The sequence below is a fragment of the Kogia breviceps genome, chromosome 10 (genome assembly GCF_026419965.1).
Source record: "Kogia breviceps isolate mKogBre1 chromosome 10, mKogBre1 haplotype 1, whole genome shotgun sequence".
Classification (NCBI taxonomy): Eukaryota; Metazoa; Chordata; class Mammalia; order Artiodactyla; family Physeteridae; genus Kogia; species Kogia breviceps.
The window spans coordinates 97,754,299-97,771,552 of NC_081319.1; the positions used below are offsets into that span (position 1 = coordinate 97,754,299).

At 47.6% G+C, this 17,254-nt stretch overlaps 1 protein-coding gene across 13 annotated transcripts in view; it reads right to left on the reverse strand.

The window, feature by feature from the left end:
• Nucleotides 1-17,254, reverse strand: part of PHACTR1 (phosphatase and actin regulator 1) — a 536,379-nt gene that overhangs the window by 58,648 nt on the left and 460,477 nt on the right. For all 13 annotated transcript variants that reach the window (XM_067006755.1, XM_067006750.1, XM_067006751.1 and 10 more), the window contains one exon: nt 2,898-3,219. In XM_067006755.1, the coding sequence (XP_066862856.1) occupies nt 2,898-3,219 (322 nt within the window). The remainder of the gene's footprint in view (nt 1-2,897; nt 3,220-17,254) is intronic.

Below are 17,254 nucleotides of genomic sequence, written 5' to 3' on the forward strand. Positions count from 1 at the left end.
TCCAGGCTTGAAGGCTCGGCCCCTTGACTTACTACTTAGGACAGTGCTTGTCAAAATGTCTATGGGGGTAAGGCCAGACACTATCAAACTCTTAGAGGAAAACGTAGGCAGAACACTCTATGACATAAATCACAGCAAGATCCTTTTTGACCCACCTCCTAGAGAAATGGAAATAAAAACAAATGGGACCTAATGAAACTTAAAAGCTCTTGCACAGCAAAGGAGACCATAAACAAGACGAAAAGACAACCCTCAAAATGGGAGAAAATATTTGCAAATGAAACAACTGACAAAGGATTAATCTCCAAAATTTACAAGCAGCTCATGCAGCTCAATATCAAGAAAACAACCCAATCCAAGAATGGGCACAAGACCTAAATAGACATTTCTCCAAAGAAGATGTACAGATTGCCAATAAACACATGAAAGAATGCTCAACATCATTAATCATCAGAGAAATGCAAATCAAAACTACAATGAGATATCATCTCACACCGGTCAGAATGGCCATCATCAAAAAATCTAGAAACAGTAAATACTGGAGAGGGTGTGGAGAAAAGGGAACACTCTTGCACTGCTGGTGGGAATGTAAATTGATACAGCCGCTATGGAGAACAGTATGGAGGTTCCTTAAAAAACTACAAATAGAACTACCATATGACCCAGCAATCCCACTAGTGGGCACATACCCTGAGAAAACCATGATTCAAAAAGAGTCATGTACCAAAATGTTCATTGCAGCTCTATTTACAATAGCCAGGACACAGAAGCAACTTAAGTGTCCATCAACAGAAGAATGGATAAAGAAGATGTGGCACATATATACAATGGAATATTACTCAACCATAAAAAGAAATGAAATTGAGTTATTTGTAGTGAGGTGGATGGACCTGGAGTCTCATACAGAGTGAAGTAAGTCAGAAAGAGAAAAACAAATACCGTATGCTAACACATATATATGGAATCTAAAAAAAAAGGTCATGAAGAACCTAGGGGCAAGATGGGAATAAAGACACAGACCTACTAGAGAATGGACTTGAGGATATGGGGAGGGGGAAGGGTAAGCTGGGACAAAGTGAGAGAGTGGCAGGGACATATATACGCTACCAAATGTAAAACAGATAGTGGGAAGCAGCTGCATAGCACAGGGAGATCAGCCAGGTGCTTTGTGACCACCTAGAGGGGTGGGATAGGGAGGGTGGGAGGGAGGGAGACGCAAGAGGGAAGAGATATGGGAACATATGTATATGTATAACTGATTCACTTTGTTATAAAGCAGAAACTAACACACCATCGTAAAGCAATTATACTCCAATAAAGATGTTAAAAAAAATGTCTACGGGGAGGGACAAGTTTTGTTGGTCGGTTGGTTGATTTACATATTTTAATTTTTAATCCATCACAAACTGATGCTTTCAAAAATATAATAAAAATGCACGACAAATAAAACCCCTCTTTATCATAAGACACAAAATTATCCTGTCAAATTGCTATGAAGGTATCTAAAAGCTTGCTCTCAATTTCTGTACAATTTCTCCAGATGGGCACCAAGTTTGAGTAGCTGGCATTGGGGAACTCAGCCTTCCTTAGTTTCTTTGCTGACTCAAGTCTCCCTAGGTGGTGTGAGGATTAAGATACTATTAAAAGTATGTATTAACCATAGACTAAAAAGTGCCATCCAAATTTTAAATTATGACTGTCCTCAGTAACAATAACAGTAGTTGAAAATGATGGCAATGGCCAAATACATTTTTTTTTTCAGTGAAGGGAGATATTAACATGAACCTATCAAGTCAGAATTCTTAGTGATATAACAACTTCTCTTGGAGTCATTAATTTTCCAAACGTAGAATACTTGGTTGACACAGAGGGAGGGAAAAGCCACTGAGAGTCAGGAAACTACAACAGAAAGGTCTCGGCCGTGTCCATCTCGCCCCCGGCTCTCTGCCTGGTGACTGGCTGCGTGCTTTCCAGGCTGCAGTTTTCCTACCTGGCCTGCAGGACCCAGTTAACTAGACTGGGTTGGAATCACACCGGGAAGTGTCAGCCACCTCTTGGGCACAGGCGAGGTGGTATTTGAAAGCGTGCGTGTACACGTACACACACACACACACACACCCCGAGGCAAGCGATCCAGGACCAGCACGAGATCTCCCTGGGTGGTGGGGAGTCACGGTCTCCGCTGCAGGCCTGCCCTTGGAACCCCCCTTGGCAGTTCTCCCTGCAATGCTACTGGCGGGAGATTCTGATGAAAGGGGGGGCTTCACCAGTTGTTGGTAAATATCTGAGGCTCAAACTCGTATAATCAGACTACGTCTGCCGCTTCCTGCAACCGCAAGAACGAGGGCGTACCTCTCCACCTCTCCCTCTGTTGTTGCACCACCGCCCTGCCAGCTCTCATCTCTTCTTATTCTACATTCACATCGTTTTTCACATCATAAAAGTAATATACACAAAGTAAAAAATTAAGCTGTACAGAAAGATACAAAATATAAAAATAAAAGATTTTCTCCCCATCTCCCTGCCCTAGGGGTTACTACATTAATGATGATGTGTACCTGCTTCCAAAAAACGTGAAGGTCTACAGAAGCACAATATGTACAATCTATCTATCCACCCACCCTCTCATGCATACTCCTATGTATACATATGCACTACTTTTTCTTTTCGATAAACGTGATTGTCCTATAGTTTGGCAGCTGGCAACAGTTTTTGCTTCCATACTCTCTCCTTGACATTCAGATTCTGGTCTGATTTTACCTTCACCCCCCCCTCCCGAACACCCCCCCGCCCCCCGCAGGTGGGTGTGAGCCTTGCTTGCACTGGTCTTCCCACTGCTTGGTCGTGGTCGGATCGCCAAGCCCTCCTCTCCTGCCCTCACCCCTTCCCTCCATTACCTTTCCAGCCTCTGCATGGTCATGGCCAGCGTTTTGTTCAGCTCGTCTATCATCCTGCAGCCCGAGGGGTGCATGGGGAGGGAGCCGGTGGTGGCAGGGAGGTGCTGGCTGAGGCTGCCGTACTGCAGCTGGTGCTGGATCTGGGAGGGCAGGACGGTGTGGTGGTGCTGGGCCCCGCCCTGCTGGCCGCTCTTCTGGGCCGCGTAGGACGCCAGGGAGAGGTCTGGCCCCCCCATGGGCATACAGATCATGACTTTCTTTGGAGGTAGCGGAGGCGACAGCTTCACTGGCAGACAAGGCAATTTCACAGGGGCGCCAGGATCTGCAGAAGGAGGGCGAGAGGCAGACGTGAGTTTGGGGGCATCAGAAAACACGTAGCACACCACAGGTGCCCACCCGGCGACCGTGGTCCTGGAGGCGGGCCCCGGAGAGGAACCGCCTCAACCGGAGAACCGGCAGGTGAGCGCTACGCAACGAGCACCCGCCGGCTCTCACTTCCTGCTCGAAGCGCGCTGCCCCCAAGGGCCCTCAGGGACCCAGGTGCCCCGGTGGCGTGTGTCACGCAGCTGCCAGGCTGAAGCTCGCCAGCAGGAAGGGGGAAACGCGCATTTCTGCTCACGGAAACCCGAGCACCCTCAAAGAGACCTTTCCTAGGCATGCGCGGTGCCCACAACTGCGCCACTGTAAGTGGAAACGCCCTGTCGGCGGGCGCTTTCTAACTGGCGCGGGATTGGAAGGCGGCCCTGGGTTCAAGTCCACTGAGAGTGTCTTCCTCCAGAGGGGACTTTAATGCCACCAACCTTAACTCCCTCACGTGGGGATGCTTGTCCCACCTGAGAGGAGGCTTTCTAGGATTCGTGGTCACAGAGAGGGCTCAGATGGCCCGTGCCGGGCCTCGGCATGGGTAGGGTGTCTGGGCTGACGACCCACGTGGCATCCACGGTGGGCTCTTCCCACGGCAGGGAGGCTCCGACAGGCACTCTGCGGGCCTGATGGCACCTGCACCCACCCCACCCCTTGGTTCCGTGACGGTGGCACTGACACTTCCCAGAGACACTCCAAATTGGTTCTGTGACGGTGGCACTGACACTTCCCAGAGACACTCCAAATTAAGGGGGGCTTCAGGTCAGACAGACCAGCCCTCAGGGTGTCTCTGGGATGACCTGGTAGTCCCCTATTCCTAAAAATCACCTAGCCCTGGGGACTGTGGGTCCATGGCTAAGTCCTGTGGGCTGCAGGCCACCTGGGAGAAGCCGGGCCAGAAGGGCAGCGGGCTGGCGGGCCGTGTGTGTGACCTCACACCCGCTGTCCATGCCGGGAGCACTGAAGGCTCCTGCCTCTTGGTCTCTGAGGCCTTCGATTCTTTGCAGCTATCTGCCTGAGTGTGGCCTTCTCCAGTGTGACAGCCTCAGTCCTGCCGAAACGACATTCTCTTGGCACAAATCTGATTCCGTTGCTCTTCAGTTTGAAACCTACCAACAGCCTGGAAATAAAGCCCAGCTTCCTGACACATCCTCAGGGCCTCTTTGTGTCCCCGCTCTATCTCTACAGAGTCTGTGCTGGTTCCCCCAGCTAGGAAATAACCTTGCCTGTTGCACCTGAAAAGCTCCTTTTCTCCTGTGACACACCCTGCTTTCCTCCTGTGGGTTTTACGTCCTCGCTGACCCACGCTCAGTCTCCCTCCTCAGCTACGTCCCTGGCTGGCCTTCGTCCCTCACATGCTCAGAAGGGCTGCTGTGTCTCCACTGGTGGCCTCGAGGCTCCTCACCTCCACAGATTTCCTCTCCTGTTTCACAGAGAAGCCCGAGGAGGGCGCTCCAGGCCCCTCCTCCTCTTTGGATGGGCCTTTTTTTCTCCCCATCACCCCAGGTAACCACCCTTACTCCTGAACCGCTGGGTTCCCCAAACCACCTGATGTTTCAAGCCGCAGAGCCTTGGTTACCTGCCCTCAGTTCTCTGGTTTGTCTTCTGGATCAACCCCTACTCTCCCTTCAAGACTCAGCTCAAACGTTACCTCCACTGAGAAGCTTCCTGATGGATTACATCACTCCCCCGGTTCTGCAGCCGCCGGACCCACTGTGCACGTGGTAGGTCAGTGCCAACAACCGTGCTGACGGTGATAGATACTCTGCCAACCCCCCCACCGTGAGCCAGACAGTGTTCTACGTGCTTTCCTTATCTCACCAGCTTCGTGCCCTCAACAAGCCAGGGATGTACACACTGTGATCTTCTCACTCTTTACAGATGATAGCCCCGGACTCTGAAGACACCGTACCGTTCTTCCTGTTTACGCAGCTCTCTCCTCCCACACAGAGCAAGGACCGTGAATACTCTGTCATTATAGCCTCAGCATCTTGTACAGTGCCCGGCTCACCTGGCAAGAGGCTCAGCGTGCGTACAGAGGGAGCCGAAGCTGCGATGCTCTGCTATGGGATTAATTCACGTGTTGTTCAGAAATAGAAACTCTCAGGAGGGAGCATAAAACTGATGGAAATTTTAGGATCATGTCGTGCAGCTGTGGGTTATGTGGACACTAAACTGCTGACCCTACAGCTGAGATACAGAGAAGCCCAATAATTCCAGAGGGCTGAGAAGACTGCTCCCCTAACAACAAAGTGCGAACCAGTCATAACCAAAGGCTCCCTCCCCGACAGCTCATCCTGTTTCTCATGAGCCTCCAAGCGTAGGACGCAAGGTAACCATGTTTAGGACCAAAGTGGCTGAGATGCAGAAACTCAGCACCCCTGTCTGGGTCCTGTCCCTGAAGGGGACACTCGTGTGGCTCTTGGAAGCCATAGTGCAGACCCAGCAGCTACAATGTGTCCTGAAGCGTTAGGGTTTTCATCCAGGGACCCTTAACCCCCGACTCCTTCATTTGTGGGTCTGGTTGTCTAAGGCAGTAGGGACTCATTTGCTTGGGCAGAAGAAAGCAGAGCCAGGAGGACAGCATGGAACTGTCTGCCTAAGAGGTGTCAGTGATACACTGATGGGTTCCACCCATCTTGCTAAGCTATAACTTTCTGCACACACAGTATTTCTTGCTGCTGCTTCCACAGCAAAACGTACTTCGCTTCATCACCAGAAAAATGGACCAAGTGGATGCCCGGAATTCTAGCAAAACAGGCAAGGAAGACATGACCAACAGGTTCACTTTAGTGGAGGTGGTTCCTTTCACGGTTCTAAGAAAGACATGCCAGGGCCCACGGAGAACCCCTTTTTCTCCCTTCCTACCTGCATCTCTCTTCTGGTTGTTTCACTGCACATGGTCACCAATTAAATAGGGGTAGAAAAGGAAAGTGAATCATGTCAAATAATTTTTGGCTCAGTGGATTTGGTACGAACAGAGGAAGTGAAGAAAAAGGTTAAAAGTCAAGTGAAACTCTCTACTTTCAATGAATTAGCTCTGCAGCCCCCATCTTTCTATAACATGTGGATAACTGAGGAGAGCCTGAGCAGCTCAGATTGGCAGCACCTCGGCAAGACATATTTTTATATTCTTATGACATCCGAACACCAAGTCGTTCCTCATAACGGATCTGGAAGCAGGATTCGGAACCAGCCGCATGTGACCCGCTATTCTGCGTTTCTGGCTCTTTATCTGTCTATCCCTCTCAAACTTCTGTGCTCTCTGCCCCTCTGACCACTACACCGGCCTGGGACCTCAGCTCCTTTGACTGTGTTGACAACTGGGTCCCAGCCCTTTAATCCATCCCCATCCTGTACCAAACGTCTCCCTACAACACAGGTCACGCTTGAAGCCTCCCAACGGCTCCTGGCTCCAGCAAACACTGCAAGTCCAAGGGCAACGCTCCGGGCCATCCTTGTCTCACTCCACCGGGTGTCTCTCACTCTGGTCCGTCCTGTTAGGCCAGAACCCACACAGGGGTTCCCAATAGTGCTTATCCCTCTCTCTTCCGGCCTTATCTGCTACTCCCTGATGATCAAAATTGCACTCACCCTTCAAAGCAAAACTGAAGACCATATTTCCCCATCAGCTTCAGCAGGAGAGGCAAATTCCTGGGCCTCTCGCTGTCAAAGATTCAGATCCAGTAGGTTTACAGTGAGGCCCGGGGGTCTGCTTTGTAAATAAGCCTCCAGATCACTCTGACCTAGGTGAGCACCACACTTTAAGAAAGTGCCACAAGTTACAGGATGGAGAAGCACCACCTCATTACCAAAACCTGTCTTACTAGACATAGAAGATAAACTAGAAAATCACATTCATTTAGCTCTGTTGGCATCAGCAGATGGCGTCATCTATTTGACGTTCAGTTTTCCAATTCGTGAAACGGCGATGAATTAATGTATCACGGGATTCGTGTGAAAATTTAAAAAGATAAAGTACATAAACTGGGCTGCACAGTGCCTCTGACACTTGGTTCCTCAATCAGTGGTAACTATAATTCTCATTGCGATCACTTTCATCATTACGGAGCTGCTTCCTCAGGAAGCCCATCCGTCCTCCCCAAGGTTGGTTCAGGAGCTCACCACTGAGCTCTCATGGCCCCCCATCTCCCTTTGCCACAGCATTTCACAGACAGTGGATTTCATCCATCTCAGTTTTCTTGACTTGTTGCTAATTTTTATTTGCAGCAGGTGGACCTGATGTGTTAATTAAGTCGGACTGGGTGGAGCTGTTTCCTTACCTGTTCACCAGCGGGGCCTAGTGCATAGGAGATGTTCCATAAACGTTTGCTGGGTTTTTTTTTTTAATTAATTAATTAATTTATGGCTGTGTTGGGGCTTCGTTTCTGTGCGAGGGCTTTTTCTCTAGTTGCGGCGAGCGGGGTCCACTCTTCATCGCAGCGCGCGGGCCTCTCACTGTCGCGGCCTCCCTTGTTGCAGAGCACAGGCTCCGGACGCGCAGGCTCAGTAGCTGTGGCTCACGGGCCCAGTTGCTCCGTGGCACGTGGGATCCTCCCAGACCAGGGCTCGAACCCGTGTTCCCTACATTAGTAGGCAGATTTCTCAACCACTGCGCCACCAGGGAAGCCCACGTTTGCTCATTTTCCTTCTCATCGTGTGGGAAAAGGTAGAACTTAGGGAGCAGTTTCTCCTACACGAAGGGTCTGCTAATCAAAGAAAGTGTGGTTCACGGACTAGAAGCTGTGGCAGAAGCTCTTGGGAGGAAATGCAGAGTCTCAGGGCCCAGCCCAGACCTTCTGACTCAGAATCTGCATCACGACAAGGTCCCCAGGGGACTCAGTGCACAATCAAGTCGAGAATCATCCTCTAAGAGCCACCACTTTGTGAAGAGGCTGCTCCCTCCCCTCCATCGGCAAAATGACAAGTGCCCAGGGCCTCCCGGAGGACAGGCAGCCCGGTGCCTGCTCTCTGAGGGCTGGGCGGGGCCTGCTCGAGGGGTCTCCTGCAGGCTGAGGGTACAATGGCCTGGAGAAGTCACCACGAGCTTAGCACTCAGAAGAGTTGGAGTTTAATCTCAGCTCTAAGACCAAGAAGCCCTGTAGCTCTGCCGAAGACATTTATCCTCCCTGAGCTTCAGTTTTCCCATCTCTGGAAAGGGAGCACTGCCCACCTTATAGGTCTGTTATGAGAAGTGAACAGATTAACATCTACACAACCTCCATGTAAGGGGATAAGTGGGCTGAATACAGCCTGAGGTCTGGCTTTGAGTCACCCAAGAAGAAGGGGCAGCTTTGTGTAATTCATTTCTCCAAAGGGCACCTTTTTATAACTTTATAAAATCCCCAGACAGGTTAGCAGAGGGCCTGAGTATAAAATACCCACAGTAGGTGGTGGTGTGATGAACTGGGAGATTGAGATTGACATGTATACACTGATGTGTATGAAATGGATGACTAGTAAGAACCTGCTGCATAAAAAAATAAATAAAATCCAAACATTAAACAAACCCCAGTAGAGTCCTTGATATGTAACAGGAGTTCAACAAATGTAGTCTTAATTCATCCTGAAATAATAATAATATGATATATTCCGGGCTTCTCCCACAGGTCATCGTGAGGGTCAGACAAGAAGACGTGGACATGCTTTGTAAATTGCAAAGCGTGACATACATCTGCAGCGTGACAAATAGGACTCTTGCTATCCCTGTGAGAGTCTACCTCACCTGATGCTTCCCAGCCTGGGAGGGAGAGACAGAAGCCAAGAAATCAACAGAGTGTGTGGTGCTTCCACTGTAAGTAACTGGGTGAAAAAACCTGGTGAAAGTGAATCAAGTAGCAGAGCAAAGAGGCTCCGAGGGACCATCCTAGAAGTCTTCCATGTTTGCAGCATGGCACTGCGGAAAGGGAAAAAGGCAAGTGTTGTCCAGGTTTCAGCGTGCCGTTCCGATGCACAGTCCCGCATCAGTGCTGAGAGCTGGTGGAGAAGGATGCAGAACCAGGAGTCAGAAAACCTGGATTCTCTGGGATTAATTAGCTAAGAAATTTATCTAAGCTTCTTGGGACCCAGGTACTTTCACCTCTAAAAATCCAGGGATTAAAAATGCCTTCTTTACCTTGATAGCACCTCCCTGAATACAATACTTTGCCTCTCTCTGATGCACTGGGAGGACACACACTACCTCTTGCATTTATAACGATAGTGGCTGCTCCTGCTGGGGCATACACAAAGCTCTCTGCTTGCTGACTTAGAAATGGATGAGTCTTTGGCAGCCAGACTGATCGAGATGCAGTATATTCATAAAACTGTCTCTGCTGATGAAGTGGAAAGAGCCAAAACAACCAGTTCCAGAGAACAAGAAAACTAAACCCAAACTACGTCACAGAGCCAGAAAACCCAAGGGGGCTGTATTTCCGAACCTGACACACCTCTGGCTTATGACTTCACACAAGAAAGTGAAAACCCCCGATTCCTTTTGTACTCGAGACTGGTGCTAGAGGACTGTAGTCTATACACTGAATGAGTCTGGGCTAAATGACACACACCCCTAGCCTCTCTCCTCACTTTTTAAGTTAAAAACAGCTGGAGAAGCATTTATAACTTTATAATAGACGATTCAGATACACTTGCCAATGACAGTAGCACTTAACGTCTTAATGAACAAAAGTGTTGTAAGAATTTCTCAGTCAATTGCCACCTGGTTCTAGTGGGTTAGAATCTCTGATCTCTTTTCATAGATACAGGCATCCATCCAAGGACATGAAGAGTCTGTAAGAAGTGTACTTAGAACTTAAATAAGAGTCCAGTACCACGAAACCACAGAATCAGATTCCCCTGGCTATAAGAAAGGTGTTTATAGGAGCCCCACCAATCGCTTTGGGCCATCCTGGGGATTTTAAGGTAGTCTGGCCTTTTTTTTTTTTGGCCAGATGCCTGAAAATGCAAAAATGAGTTGACTGACCCCTCCTGGTGAAAGGGCTAGAAGAATATCAAGTGATGTGTATTCAATGCCCTCAGCCCGGCTTGCTCTCCTAAGCCAGCCCAGCACACGGAAACCTCAGCAAACACCTGACGTTGTGGGGATTGTGTCCTGCGACCTTCCAGAATCCTAAAGTGAGGGCCAGGATCATAAACGCATCACCAGCACCTGACTGTTTCAGAGCCACTTTCCACAAAGACACATTTTTGTTTTTAAATGGACCCTTCCCAAGGCCACCTGGGGAGAGGCCAGCAAGTAGGGAAGTGAGTGCCTCTCTGAGATGGTGACACGGGGCAGTGGAGGCGTGGCTCACCAGCTAGCTGGGTCACTTGGGCGTGTCAGCTCTGCCACAACTACATTCGATTTTGTAAAAGTCAAACTACACCTTATTCATTGTCGGGAAACTGCTCTCGAGTCAAAACCGCAGATGTCCCTATCATCACAAGAACAAACACCTGTTCGTAAGATCAGTATTTTGTTAGAAATTGTAAGTCATTGATAAAAACACGTTCTATCATTTTTAAAAAATTATTATTATTATTTTTTTGTGGTACGCGGGCCTCTCACTGTTGTGGCCTCTCCCGTTGCGGAGCACAGGCTCCGGACGCGCAGGCTCAGCGGCCATGGCTCACGGGCCCAGCCGCTCCGCGGCACGTGGGATCCTCCCGGACCGGGGCACGAACCTGTGTACCCTGCATTGGCAGGCGGACTCTCAACCACTGCGCCACCAGGGAAGCCCTCTACTGTTTATTTTTGCAGCAGTGTAGACTAGTGCTAATGCTCCCAGGGAGACCAGGCAAGGAGACGGCCAGGCAATTGATAACTGGCTGGTTGAACGCGAGCCTTCCACGAGGCAAGAAGGTCCAGAATGGGCAGTAATGGAAAGGAGCCTGGATTGGACGCTGCCCACCAGGGAGGACTGCTATCTTGAGCATCCAGGCAAAAGCTGAGAGCGAGTCAAATCAAAATCACAAAGTCATGGAGGCAAACGTACACGTGTGCCCCTGGTCTCAGAACACGGGAACCAGGGGATCTATCTGTGAAGTTTTAAGCAGTAAATTTAGATCACATACAATGAAATACTATTTAGAGCATATCCCGATTAAGAGGTAGTACATTCACGGTGAAGGTATCAAGAAGCTCAAGCTAGATCCATAAATCTTTTTTTTTTTTCTAGATCCATAAATCTTTTTTTTTTAAGTCTTAATTTATTTTCTATTTATTTTTGGCTGCATTGAGTCTTCATTGTGGCGAGCGGGGGCTACTCTTCCTTGCAGTGCACAGGCTTCTCATTGCGGTGGCTTCTCTTGCTGTGAAGCACGGGCTCTAGGCGCACAGGCTTCAGTAGTTGTAGCACTCGGGCTCAGTAGTTGCAGCATGTGGGCCCTAGAGAGGATTCTTTTCTTTTCTTTTTAAAAAATGTTTTATGTTGTTTTATTTTTTTGGCTGCGTCGGGTCTTTGTTGCAGTGTGCAGGCTTCTCTCTAGTTGTGGTGTGCGGATTTTTGTCTTCTCTACTTGTGGTGCGTGGGCTCCAGAGCATGTGGGCTCTCTAGTTGTGGCGCACAGGCTTCTTTCTAGTTGTGGCATGCAGGCTTTTCTCTTCTCTAGTTGTGGTGCATGGGCTCCAGAGCACGTGGGCTCTGTAGTTGTGGCACATGGGCTCCAGAGCACCTGCGCTCTGTAGTTTGTGGCACACGGGCTCTAGTTGCGGCGCACGAGCTCAGTAGTTGTGGTGCGCGGGCTTAGTTGCCCCAAGGCATGTGGGATCTTAGTTCCCCGACCACGAATCGAACCCGCGTCCCCTGCACTGGAAGGTGGATTCTTCACCACTGGACCACCAGGGAAGTCCCTAGAGTGGATTCTTAACCACTGCACCACCAGGGAAGTGCCTAGATCCATAAATCTTATAAAGGCAAATGAGGACAGCTACAGTTCATCTCTAACCCTACATGCATCTGATGCACGATATTTATTCACTGTCAGAGGACACACTCAGATTTCTTGCATTTATACTGATGGTGGTAGCTGGTTTAACCATCTGCAGGGTAACCCCATATCCCCACGAAATTCCGAGCGTACTTCCTGACACCTAAGGCTGGACCACAAGTTTGCCCGATGGATGACTGTCATGTTCTAACTGCTACCCTTACGGGAAGTTGCTTTTCTACCTAGGTTATCATGCTTCCTTCAGACACCACAGAACCCACGAGAATCAGATTTCATTTTCAGCAGCACTCAGAGCCGGAGAACAATATGCACAGCTTCTCCTAAAGAAGCAAGGGTCCTGCTATGAACTCATGGGCAAATGACCATCCAGCTCCTCCTTCAATGCCTCTGCAGTGGGGCTCTATGCCTCTCATGGCCTCCTGTCCTGCTGCCGAACAGCACTGGCTAAGGACACAGCAGGGAACAAGGCAGAGTAAATCCCCACCCCTGGGGAAACTGACCCCTGCGACACTGAAACAATGTCCAAGAGGAAGAGCCAAGGGCAGCCACTGGGTGCCCTCTGCAATTTCAGGTTGACACTGGGCAGCCCCAGCTCCATTCATCCATCCGGTTGTAAATCCATCCAACAGCAGTAGCATCCATCGTACCCAAACATCAAGGAGACAGGCTGGGTTGAAATCAAGCAAATGCTGCTAAAAGTCCACAAAAGATGCCCTCTTCCTCCTCCAGAGTTAAATCCCTCGTTGTGGCTTTCAAGGTTCTCCACAGTTACCCTCAACCCACTGCTGGCCTGATCTTTCTTGACTTCCCTACAGGAATCCCACATCCCTGCCAGGCTGCGCTGTTTGCTATGTCTTGAACATGCTATGCCCTGCATGCATGTGCCTCTGGGAGCCCTGCTTCCCATTTGCTGGAAAGCCCCTCACCCATCCCTGCTAATTGTGCTGACCTTTATGGCCTGTTTTAAACATACATCCTCCTCCATGATGCTTTTCCTGATTCCTCCCCAAAGGATTTGATCTCTTACTATTTGAATTTCTTTAGAACCATGTTTATACATCTTCGCCTTAAATACACAAAGTATAAGTGCCATTCAGCCTTACAGAGGAAGGAATCCTGTCACGGGCCACAACATGCGTGAACCTTAAGGACATTACGCTAAGTGAAAAAAGCCAGTCACAAAAAGACAAACGCTGTATGATTCCATTTATATGAGGTACCCAGAGTAGTCAAATTCATAGAAACAAGGAGTAAAATGGAGGTTCCCAGGGGCTAAGGGGAGATGAAAGAGAAAGGGTGTTTTTAATAGGCAGAATTTCAATTTTGCAAGATGAGAAAGTTCTGGAAATCCGTTGCACAATGTGATTAAACATAACATTACTGACTGTACATTGAAAAATGGTTAAGGTGGTAAATTTTATATTATGTGTTTTCACCACCAAAAGAAAAGTGCCAAGTGAATTAAATCTCCAACCTAACAGCGCTCCAAAAAAAGAAAAGTATTTTGTTGCAATCTTTGCCTTGATCATAGATGTCAGAGCAGAAAGCATCCTTTTAAACATGTTTTAATCCATAGATAGTCCTTAGATGCACTACGAAAAGAATTTCTGCATTTTGAGAAAAGAAAATCAAGACCGGAATACTATGGAGAAATGGGTATAAAGAGTAAATTCAGGCAAATTTCTCATTCCTTCAAAATATCAGTTATCAAGAGACTGTGAATCTTAAACCTCTTTATGAGGCCTCTGGGTTATGATTCATTTTTTCCGTTTAAAAGCACAGATGAGGTCCACGGTCTCCACGGTCTCATCATCAGTTTTCTTGCACTTTCTGAGTAGACTACCAGGAGGGAAGGCAAGGACAGAGACAAAAGTAGTTAGATGATTCTGGAGGGTTGGAGAGGAAGCTGAAAGAGGAGAAACAAGGAGGGTGGGGTGGGATATATAGGGGAGAAATGGGGACAGAGAAACCTAATGAAATTACAGATCAAAATGTGGGTATAGCACAGCCCACTGTAGACACTGTCCTCAAAACTAGAGACACAGCTCTAAATAGAAATACTGGTTTTACCTTGACAAGCTCTGCATAGAGGATTCTCATTAGACACGTGCTGGGGCTGAAAAAATACCACGGGGCATGGCTGCCGTGTGGCAGGGAAACGTGCAGTTGCAAATAGTTCGTAACATCAAAACTAGCAATCAACCAGTTCTGATAATACAGTAAGCTTCCCTGTATTTCAGGTTCTAAAGACAGTGCAACTATACCCTGGGCCTGTCCACATTAGCAGAAGGGCTTGTTTCTAAGGATCAGCAAGAATTCCCTTTCTTTGCTGAGCTGTCGGTTTCTAACTGTGGTCAAGTGCTTCCCATGTGATCTGCCCCATTCTTGATTCTTAGACTGTCTCTTTCTAGCATGTTCTTTGAAACTCTTTATAATCGAGTGCCTTTAGAACATTACTCATTTTCGAAAGACTGGACCATTTTTTTGACTTTGAGTTATACAAACAAAGCAGATTTTCTAATTTCTTAAACAGATTAAAAACCAAAGAGAAAATAAAAAAGAAAACCAAAACAAAAAATAAACAAACAAAACCCAAAGAAAACTAATGATTCCGTTGTGACGAATTTTAAGAATAGGTATCATAGTAGAGATGGTATAAACTAATGGCTAAGAGGTCTCTGGGGTAAAACAAAATGGGTAGAGTCTGTCTCTGGACTTAACTAGCTACGTCACCATGACTGAGTAATTGAACTTCTCTGAATTTCATTTTCCTCCTCTATGAAAAGGAAGGAATAAAGAAAATAGTATCTACCTCATAGGACTAAATGGTACCTTGTCAATTTCTCCAAAAATGGCAGCCACCATTATTACCCAAGTGTGACTGTCAGACTGTGAAGCTCAGCTGTCACAGAAGTTGATTATCCTTCATTCCAATGGCACTTGTGGGGAACCTAATCACAGGTACCTTATGCAGAAGGACTGGATTATTCACGCAATGTTTAACATTTGACTCCTGGAGCCAGGATGGCTGGAGAGGCGATTGTTGGAGACTTAGAAAAGTAGGAGACAGTATTTTTTGCTTCCGCTACCCTTCTCCTCTGGGGTCGGCCATCATTCCAAGAAGGATGCGTTTTGAAAATCATTTATCTCAGATCATATTCGTTATGCAACCAGCTCTGCTGGGCACTGATGTTGGAGATAAGAAGGACGAGGATGACAAGAGAAGAGGAGTTTGGCAGAGCAAGTGGGCTTCCCTCTATCCGGCTAAAGAACAGAGAAAACGCATATGGCAGATCGTCTCCAAGCTAATCATGATTTTCCTGACCAAACGGAAGCAAATGCCAAAGCAGATGTATTTCTGCGCATCTTTCCCCGATCGTGCGCCCAGATGTAGCCTCAGCCCAGGCTCACGCTTCCTCCGGTATCTACTGGACCAGTAGCCACCGTCACTCTTTACCAGCCATGCTCGGTCCCTTTCAAGTTGTCTGTTTCCTTTCAAAAATGTCAACAGAACGACGGACACTGAGAACACGCTAAAACTCTCGAGTCTCAACTTCAGAGTTCTAGAATTCTCCGTTTATTAATTCCTGCTCACGTGGCCCAGGTGCCTCCAATGAGTAAGAGAACAGGGTAAATGGGGCTGCCTCATGGTGATGCAGATTCATTATGACTGATTGTTGACTTACAAAAATTAAGCAAGTCTACTGGAGTTTAAACCCAAAAGGAAAGCACCAGACTTGCAGTCCACACACCCCTGTACCCGTCTTGCCTTCACCATATTTTAGAGGCTACCAGGTACAATATGGTAAGGGTCATCAGCTTTTATGTATTTTTATCCATTTGACGCAAGCTCTATGGAGGTGAGTGATACACATAATAGATAAAATACACTCTTGGGGAAAGAACAACAGACGCTGGAGAGACTGGGCTAACAGAACAAGAGAGGCCTGCGGATACCAAGCGACCCAAGTTCTGGGCTCATGGCTGAAGCTGACATGTGCATCTATTAAATGGGTAACTAGATAAATTAGATTTAACTTAATGTTAGCTTAAAAAAATGCTGTCAATTCTTCTTTTAAAATGTCTTGTCTACTGGTCCATTTTCTCTTCCCACTACCATCAGTCAGATGCTTTGAGCTTCTGTTACAACAACTGGAGCCGCCTCTTAAAGTGTCTCCCCGCCTCAAATTGTTCGATTTAATTCAACTAGTGACTTTGGAGAACGAGACACAGGGCAGGCCTCGGCGGCTTCTCTGTTGGGCCTTCAACCTTCCCCTCTTCCTGTTCATTCTACACAGTGACCCAGGAGTACACCTTAAAGTCCAGTTTTCATCATACCACCCACTCCCCAGCTCAAACACTTCTGAAGCCTCTCCGGTGCCACGGGAATAAAATCTAAATCCTCACATGCCCTACCTCATGGACGCTCTCTCTCAATACACCCCAAGACGGACCCTCCACCCCAGCTCAGCCCCCGTGTCACCAGCCCGAAGCATGGCCACCTCTAAGCCTTTGTGCAGGTCTTCTTTTCTGGAATGTTCTTTCCTCATTCGCTATAAAAGTCCTCCATGCTTTCAGGGTGGGCTCAAGTTTCAGGCTCTCCTAGAACCCTTCTATCGGCTTGTGCTGAACTGCAAGTATCGCACCCAACAGTAGTTATTCTGGCGCTCTATTTTGGGGTATTTAAAATATATATTCATATCCGTATATATATATCATATACATATGCATTGAACCCTCATGCATTTGTACCCACTTTGATACCTAGCACAGCATTCTGACTAGAGTTACATGTGCTGAATAACTATGTACTACATGCAGGAGTTTGTTTTTCAACATTCAATCTTTCTCAAGGGAAATCTGGCATCTAAGTCTTAAAAGGTACATAGCCCTTAAAACGTACATAATTTATTTCTAGAATTAGAATCAGCAATTCTCATACCAGGAATAAGTGAGGAAAAACTCAGAGATGCTTATAAAAATACATGCACACTGTTGAGATGTTGTGTTTTTTACAATAAGGAAGATGGAAACCTCTTAAGGGGCCCATCATGTAAAGCGGGATC